The sequence below is a fragment of the Aegilops tauschii genome, chromosome 3 (genome assembly GCF_002575655.3).
Source record: "Aegilops tauschii subsp. strangulata cultivar AL8/78 chromosome 3, Aet v6.0, whole genome shotgun sequence".
NCBI classification, from domain to species: Eukaryota; Viridiplantae; Streptophyta; class Magnoliopsida; order Poales; family Poaceae; genus Aegilops; species Aegilops tauschii.
Genome location: NC_053037.3, coordinates 480,360,840 through 480,370,339, shown reverse-complemented (window position 1 = coordinate 480,370,339; position 9,500 = coordinate 480,360,840). Strand labels below are relative to the sequence as shown.

The following is a 9,500-nucleotide window of genomic DNA, read 5'->3' as shown; positions in this document are numbered from 1 at the left end:
CGTGCAGCTGTGGCGGATCTTTTTGGACGCAACGGGCATCCTATTGTTGACCCAATCCTATTTGCCACCTGTAGAAGTTCATCTGTTTTTCTGTTTTTTTTCTTTTTTTCACAAATTATTATATAATTTTTGCAATATATGGTGTCTTTTTTTTTATATTTCATCAAAACTTTGAAAATTCATACTAATTATTTTTAGTATCGGTGAACTTTTTGAAATACAACTGAATTTCCTAAATAATACGATCAACATTTCTTAATACAGACGTAACATTTTTTAATACACGATAAACTTTTTCTTAATATGCACTGAACGATTCATAAAATACATTATGGATTTCCTAAAAATATACTGTTATTGATTATTTAATTGTAATCCTGAAAAATGATAGCCATATTTTTGGGTGAAAACCAATAAAAAATGATTAAATCGCTCGCGGGCAGAGCGGCCTGTGATTTCATACCTGGCTTCGGCTAAGCCTGCACACAGGCGGCAAATAGGGGCTTTCCTGTATGTTCTCCTCTAGGCCTATAGGAAAGCTCTTATTTGGAGAGGGGCTGGACTCCCACGTTTTTATTTCTTTTTTCTGCCTTATTTTTCTGTTTTAGCTTCTTCTTTCAAATAATTTCGACATTTTATAAAAATTGATATATATAAGTATTTTTTATTTTTAGAAATAACAAAATGCTTCGTGGGTTAGAAAATAATCTTGATTTTGAAAAATGATCTCATATTCAGAAAAATGTTTGGGAAATCAGAAAATGTTTATTAATATGAAAAAAGTGTTCATATATTCGAATAAAATGTTCATAAATTCAAAAAATGTTCATGAACTTCTAAAGAATGTTCAAAAAATCAATTAAATATTGTGAAGTAGAAAAAGGTCATTTATTAGAAAAATGTTGACTGATTTCAAAAATGTCCATGAATTCTAAAAATTCATATGAAATTCAAATAATGTTCATCAAAAAAAAACATGTTCGTTAATTTCAACAATTGTTCACAGTTTAGAAAAATGTTCACTGATTCAGAAAATATTCCAAGTTTAAAAAATGATCATAATTTTTAAAATTATTCAAGAATTTATGAAAAAGTCGTGAATTTAGAAAATGTTCATACTTTATGAAAATGTTCGCAAATCTGTAATAAATGTTGAAGAATTTAAAAACTATTCGCAGAATTATCTAAAAATGTTCACGAATTTGAGAAATAATCACAAATTTCATAAAATATTATCAAAATTCGGAAAAATGTTCATGATTTCGAAAAATGATCACAAACTTAAAAGTTGTTCGTAATACAGAAAAATAAAAAAATAAAAAAAAGTAAAAAAGAAAATAAAAAAGAAAAATATAAAGAAATAGAAACCCAAAGTAAAACAAAAAAAACCGGTTCAGGGAAGGTTCTAGAAACTCGCGAAATGGTGTACGCTCTTATTGAGCCACGAGGGGGTACGCGCGATGTCGCTAGCGGGTGACCTATGCGCCAAATAGAGATCGCCCTCCTCCCGGCCTCAAAAAAGAAAATAGAATTGCTTAGGTATACGCGGGTGCAGCTCAACCGTAAAACAAGAGCAGATTACCGGCCCAGCGCAATAGCATGAAAAAAAGAGACGAGTGTCCAGATCGTGATCGCGTCCTCCGGTTAGGAGATAATTGCATCTATCGTCCTCGTAGTCGATGGCAAGGTCCAACTTGGTCCTGATAGTTGCAAAGTACTCCAATGCGGCCCTTGGACATGAAAATACATGCTCTATACGGTCCTGGAGGTTCAAACGGTTTGTAGCACAAGGGTTTACACAAAGACCTGGCATCGATTATAATGAAGCATATTCTCCTGTGATGAGTGGAATCACGCACCGATACTTGATATGACTGGTAGTGCAAATGAATTTGTATATCCAATTGATGGATGTGGTGACATCATATTTATGTGGGTCACTCAAGGAGGATATCTACATAAAAGTTTCCGAGGGATTGAAGATTCCGGATCTGAAAGCTAATTGCAACATGTATTGGGTAAAGCTACAAAAGTCGTTATACGGCTTGAGACAGTCAAGTAGAATATGGTATAATCGACTAAGTGAGTTCCTTCTGACGAAGGGATACTCGAATAACAATGATTGCCCATGTGTGTTCATCAAGAAATCCATTGATGGATTTTGTATAATTTTCGTGTATTTTGACGACTTGAACATCATTGGGACTACACGAGAAATACATGAGGCAAGTAATCTTTTGAAGACGAAATTCGAGATGAAAGATTTGGGTAAAGCCAAATTTTGTCTTGGTTTGCAACTTGAATTTTTTTCTTTAGGAATACTTGTTCATGAGTCTGCTTACATCCAAAAGATACTGGAAAAATTCAATATGGATAAAGCATACCCGTCAAAAACACATATGGTCGTCAGGTTCCTTGATAGAGATAAGGACCCATCTAGGCCTAAGGGTTATGAAGAGATATTGGGCCAGAGTTTCCATATCTCAGTGCCATTGGTGCGCTAATGTATCTAGCACACTACACTAGACCTGATATAGCATTTGCAGTTGATTTACTTGCTAGATACTCATCAATGAAAAGTCATTGGGTTGGTGTGAAGAATATTTATATATATCTTCAAGGCACCAAAGATCTTGGTTTATTCTATCAGAAAAATCAAGAGAGAACCATGGTGGGGTATTGCAATGATGGACACTTGTCAGATCCCCATGATGTTAGATCGCAGACTGGTTTTGTCTTCTTACATGGTGGTACGGCCTTCTCCTGAAAGTCAACAAACCAAACCTTAGTGTCAACTCCCACCAATCATTCTGAGATAATTCCTTTGTTCGAAGCATCACGTGAATGTGTATGGCTTCGTAGAACGATGAACTTTGTCCAAAGTTCAAGTGAGATTGGTTCGTTGAAATCACCCACCGTTATCTATAGAGATAATGCTGCTGGTATTGCACACATGCAAACGGATTATGTTAAGAGCAATATTACAAAGCATAGTTCTTCTAAATAATTTTATCCCCATGATCTGCTCTCATTAATTACTCGTCACATAAGCAGAATTTTCTCGAAGTGCGCTATGTTACTAGCTAAGTTACTCCCACTATGACTAGCCTAAAACGTACTACTACATCACAACATGCGTTCCATTAAGGCCGTGCTTGGGATCAGTGTATTTCAATACGGGTGTGTTTAATTTACAGTTGTATTTTACTGGCCGCTGAACAGTTTCCGGCCGGAAACAAAACGACCCTCCGAGGTCTGTATTTTTTACAGAGGTATATTTGAAAGGAAACGACAATCCAAACACACCCTAACCAAAAAAGGGAAAACGTGGACGGGTATTGTGCTCATTAGGACATGAAACATGCAGACCACCCCATTATACTTTCCGCTATCTTTTCCTCATCTTGACAGTTATCATTTGCCTGCAGGATTCTGCTGGCAAGTGTGACGAACTACGTCTTGTCGAATGCATCTTGCCCTGTGACCGTCGTCAAGGCCAAAGTCAGTGGCCTTCCAGATATAAGAATATGCAAACCTTTGTAGCCACTTAAGTATATAGTATCGAACTGTATTTTTTTTAAGTTATAGTATCGCACTGTACTTTCATTTGTTGTTTGTGGACTAGACTAAATCCTGGATGTTCTCGAAAAATACACTAAATCCTGGTTGTCTGTTTGCGGTCTTGCCAAGTTACCTCTACTTTGCCTGGTTTCCGAACATGATAACTGTATTCAGTAGCAGATTGCTGACAGTCTGACACAGTGATCAGACGCCCAAAACTTCCCTCGAATACACAAACGATCGGTTGAAAAGTTAAAAGGAAATAAAAACACAAACCTGCCGTAAATCCGTAATAGACATCTGAATTACTGTACAGCGGTACTCCATGAGAATTCATCTTAACGGGCCGAAGGAAAACCATCCGTCCGAGAAATAATCACCGTTTCATAGCTCTTTATTACTGAGACCAGAGCGGAAGCTCAGCAACACGCACGAAGAAAACAGAATCATGCATCCTCCGAGCATCCTAGCTTTACTAAACCTTACTCGAATACTCGAGTACGTACATAAGAAAAGCAGAGAGAGAATAAAAGCACCATGAAGCACACACATTAAGATAAGGTAAGATCAGACGTAGAGATGAGCCTGCAAGATGACGACGAAGAGCATGAGCAGCACCCCGTAGATGACGGCGTGGACGAGGATGGACAAGCAGCTGGTCCTGAGGTTCATGAAGTCGACCGTCCGCTGCCGGCCGGGCAGCTGGAGGATCCCTCCCGGGCACAGCAGGGCGAACAGCGCCGTCGCTATGATCGCCGGCGCCCAGTCGTGCATCGCGCCACGGAGCTTCGAGAGAGAGAGAGTGAGAGGAACAGGGGAGCTGAGGAAGAGGGTCGCACGGTACGAAAATATGATATTGTGCCGGTTGATAAGGAAGACGAGAGGAAAGGCAGGGCATCGGATGCCGAGCACAAATACTCTACCATGGTGGCGAGGGAATCAGACAATCAGTGGACTGATTGATTGAAAGGGCGCCATCACGATCGGCGCCTTTGGGCGTCGAAACGTGGCTTTTGGAAGCGGATTAGGTGTGAGCTAGTCGAACCCTGTCGCGTCTATGCAAGCACAGTGCAGGAGTACACGCACAGTAGTAGTCTGGTGGAACTATGTGATTAGAAGAGACAGAGGAGCAGATTAGCAGGATCACTGTTGCTGGGCTGAAGAGGACTTTTGCCACTCAGCACGCGTCACTGTTGAGGCAGGATTTTAGCGTCCTCCCGCGAAAGCTATGTCTCGCTTATCGCGAGAGCTATACTCTTCTCACCTCTGGCGCTTCTGCTAGTTGGCCGGTCCAATAACGCGCGTTTCCGTGGTTTAGTTTCTTGGGAGGTTTTAGAAGGTTCTATGGATAGGTACGAACCGGTTTTACGAGCTTCCGCGTGGGTTTTTTTTTGCTTATTTGTTTCTTGTGTGTTTCCTCTATCGGTGTTCATTGTTTTCGGATTTTTTTTTCTGTTTGTTTTTATTTTTTATTTTTTCATATACGCGTTGAACATTTCTCATATACATATTGAAAAACAATAGATACACGTTTAATATTTACCTTGATACATGTTTACCATCTGTAAATTCAAACATTTTTAAGAACATGGCAAACATTTATAAATACACATTTGAAGACTTTTCAAAAATGTCAGCAACGTTTTTAAAAACGAGCAAACATTTGTCAAGTGTTAGAACATCTTTCTAACTGGCACGAAATAAAAATTATGTGTCTGATTTTTTTTATGAATTGCACGATTTTTTATATTCCATGAACATTTTTAAAATATCATGGGACACATTTTAAAATATGCAAAAAATATTAGATGTCATGAAAAATTATTTGAATGGCACAGACATTTTCAATAAACAACATGAATATTTTTTTTTTCATTTTCATGAACATTTCAAAAAAAAAGATGATCATGTTTTTCAACGTGTTTACGCTTTTTTGAATGGTCTGAATGATTTTTAAAATTGTTCGAATAAATTTTCACATTACATCAATAGTTTTAGTATATGCTGAACATTTAAAAAAATAAAGTAGTCTCGAAATATAAACAAAAGTAAAGAAAGGATTTTTTAAGCAAAACTAACGCACACATTTTTTTATACACGCTAGGTAAGGCTCTTAGTCACCTCAAGTAAAAGGAACCCATCAAAAAACAATATTCATGAAAAAATCAAGTGCGAGGTACAGATGCACCCAAATCCTCCTGACGCTCGTGTAGGTCGACTTGGAACCCCAAACGCGCACCCCAAAATGTAAAGAGAAATAATCATGAACCCCCAAAAAGCTCAAAAAACAAAATGACCAGATTTTACGAAATCAAGAATTTAAAAAATGTTCTTGAATTTTTTAAAAGATCAGGAATTAGTAATTTTCTTGAATTTACGAAAATTTTCACGTACTTTAAAATGTTGATAAATGTTTTAAACATGTTTTTTTTAAATAAGAATTTTAAAATTGAAACAAGAAAAAAGGAGAAAACCATAAAAATCGTTAGAAGACCAACAAAAGGGGAAAACTAGAACAAAATCGCCTTGAGAACAGAATAAAACTTTGTGGGATCATCTATTGCTTGCCTATAGTTCGATCAGCCATCAAGTAGCTCCGTGTGCGATTCCTCGACAATATGTCGCACTGCATGACAACTAGGAGTAGCCATTGCATTCAAAGTTACTAGTTTCCCTAAAAAAGGCGCACTACTACTTGTTGTTTTCCTTCTCTCTAAAGAAAACTTTTGGTTCCCTTTTCTTTAAAATGTAACTAGGTAAGCGCCCCCTGCGTTACAAAGGGAAAATATTACCAAAAAACTTCATTGAGATTAACGCTAGTTTTGTTCAGCATCATACATGGACAATGCACATCTTTTTCTTAAATAAAGATATCATATATAGATGGTAAAAAAAAGATGGTATATGGTTGAATGCCCCATGATACATGTCCTCAGAGCCCAACTCAATTTCCTTTCCGCCAATTAAAACTATATAATATGTCGAATATGTTTCACGAAATCACTACTAGTCCACACAACAGGAGCAACCTCTTGCACTGTTTACCTGGCTATTTTCAAGGCTGGCCTAATATGGCATGTCGCCTTGAATTTGCATCCACTTCAGAAAGTCTTCTCCATTGTTACCTAAATGTTTGCTTGATAAAAAAATGCATCACTAGGTATTAAGAAGCGCCACAAGCCGTGCAAACACACATTCATTGGAATCGAAGACGAAGATGATGATCGGCGTTGTGTAAAGGTGGCAGGGGCACTGCATAAGTGCCTGAGCAGGACAACTTTGACGACCATCACAACCAGTGGCAGAGGACATTTTTTTTAGGTGGGGTGAATTCGAGCAAATAATGATGCAAAAACTAAGTAGTCCATAACTCTAGACATGCTACTAATTTATAAGATATGCAATTCATGTCTTTGGTCCACTAAAATTCACAAATTTTTTTTTTTGGAAAATCCACAATGCAAACATAAAAAATTAGAAAAATATATACCTTTGCTGCCCTCTTCACTGTCTTGTCCTTCTTTTAGCTAGTTGGTTGACTGCTAGCCCAATCTTCTATTCCTAAAGAGCTACAACTCACAGCTTATTTTCCTAACCATGCAACCATGCTACATAAGCAAGTCATGCATGCAAGTCATAACTTATATATATTTTAATTACCCCTATGTGTGCCACGTCATCAATTCATTCATGTCAGTCATTACTTATTTTGCATTAGAGTTCATCCTTCACATTTTGTTATAAATGACATTCCCTTATCTGTAATTTACTTTTTTTTTCTCTTTTTATATGCTTTTTAAATTTTTTAACTACATTTGCTTTCAGTGTTAGATCTTTTTGTAGCAACTATTTAACCAATTTTTTGTAAGGTTCCCGCGGCAACGCGCGTGGCATCACTTACAACGTCCCGCCGCTTGTGCTACCCTATGTTGCTGCGCTGCGGCACTGTGGCCATTGGGCGCCACCGGATGCTCAGAGTAGCGCCACATTCAGCAGTCGATCTTGCCATGGTGTCGTCCGAGCGTGCCATGCCCAGACCACCGCCAGCTTTGCTAGCTAGGATTGCAACTTTTTTTTTAAAGCAAAGAAGGGCTCCCCCTTCCGATTTTCGATAAGGGAAACCAACATCGAGCTACACATACCAGTTCAAACAGCTACAATAACTACGAAAGGAACTAAACAAGAACATAGATCAGGACACAGTGCCAGGTGCTAAACCAATTGAAGCCTCGTGCCACACTAATCGCACCACAAGGCCTAGCTCCATCCATCCCCTTTTTCCTAATTCCCAATGACAAATGAAACACACACATCTCGGTGACGACGCAACTAATACTGGCGAATCAAATCTGCCTATATCCACAACTGCAGGGTGGATAGGCGCCATGCACGTATTGAACTGCAAACTACAAGGTCTCCTCGGCAGTGGCCTTGAACACTGACCATGCCTCTGCTACCTGCAAGCACCGCAGACGCTCTCCTAGTTGCTCTTGCTCATTCTCTCTCTTAGCATTTTCCACAGGGAGATGCAAGAAAGGACGGGACACCTACTACTAGAAAAAGGGCCATTTGTCCCGGTTCGGGAACCGGGACTAAAGGGTCGGTACTAAAGCCCTACACCATTAGTCCCGGTTCTTATACCAACCGGGACAGATGGGGCTCCACGTGGCCGCTGCGGCTTGCCTTGGCCGGGGGGGCCTTTTGTCCCGGTTGGTAGCACCAACCGGGACGAGTAAATTGCTCAAAGCCACCACATTTGTGGTTAGGGTACTCCAAAACCACCGCTTTTGCCGAAAACTACAAAAAACCACCAACTCTGCGGCAAGTGAGTAACAAATTGCACTAATTCGATATTGAACCGTGTATAACAGCAAAACTGACAGGTGGGACCCGTCTGTCTGGGCCGATGTGGCGAAGACTTTTCCTAGTCAAAGTTTGACCTGCTGAGGTGAATGGGGGTCCCACTTATCTGCCTCACAGCTCCTTCCTCAAATTCCTCTCTCCCTCTCCTTGTGACCAACACCACCGGTGACAGAGGCCGAGGCGCCGAGCTGAAGGAGGGGCGCCCGCTGGCAAGCTTCGCCTCGCGCCTTGCAGTGAGGCTGCCTCGCGCTCGCCTCGCCGGTAAGCCCCGCCCCACCCCGTGCCCGCCTCGTCCCGCGACTGAGCTTTTGGATCCAGACGCGAGGATCAAGCCCGCCTCGCGCCTGCCGGCCTCGCCCCGCGCTTGCAGTGCAGCCTTCGCACGCTCACCGGCAAGCCAGTGCTTGCCGCGCCGCCGTCCCGCACCCGCGTTTGCAGTGCCGCCGCCCCATGCCCTCGCCTACAGCGTCGCCGCCGCCGCCGCTCGCCGGCAAGCTCGCGCTTGCAGCGCGACCATCCTGCGCCCCGCGCCCGCTGGCAAGCCAATGCTTTCTGCGCCGCCGTCTCGTGCCCGCTCTTGCAGCGCCGCCGTCCCGCACCCGCAGTTGCAGCGCTTGTCGCCCCCGCCCACCGGCGAGATCTCCTTGCAGGGCCGCCGCCCCGCGCCATCACCGCCTCCTCCCTTCCCCTGAGGCGCATCGCCGCCCCGTCGTCGCTGTGGAGCTCGAGCTCGCAGCCCACCGCCGACCAAACTTACGGCTGCACCGCCGCTGCCTCCAGTCGCCGTTGACTGGGGTGGAAGAAGAAAAATTGATGAAAATAGATGAGAAGCTGACTGGTGGGGCCATCGTCCACCTCAGCATATTTTCCATGGAGGCATGCCAAATCAGCCTGACATGTGGGTCCCACCCGTCAGTTCCACTGTTAGACGCGGCTCAGTTTCGAATTAGTGTGATTTGTTACTCACTTGTCGCGGAGTTGGTGGTTTTTGTAGTTTTCGGCAAAAGCGGTGGTTTTGGAGTACCATAGCCACAAATGTGGTGGCTTTGAGCAATTTACTCAACCGGGACCAATAA

General features: G+C 41.7%; 1 protein-coding gene across 1 annotated transcript; it reads right to left on the bottom strand.

Annotated features, from left to right (window-relative positions):
• Positions 1 to 2,269: 2,269 nt before the first annotated feature.
• Positions 2,270 to 4,539, bottom strand: LOC109767561 (uncharacterized). Its single transcript, XM_040404438.3, has 2 exons — positions 4,112 to 4,539; positions 2,270 to 2,763 (listed from the first exon to the last, which is right to left on the bottom strand). The coding sequence occupies exon 1, from the start codon at positions 4,333 to 4,335 to the stop codon at positions 4,129 to 4,131; it is 207 nt and encodes a 68-aa protein (XP_040260372.1). The 5' UTR covers positions 4,336 to 4,539; the 3' UTR covers positions 2,270 to 2,763; positions 4,112 to 4,128.
• Between the last annotated feature and the right edge of the window lie 4,961 nt (positions 4,540 to 9,500).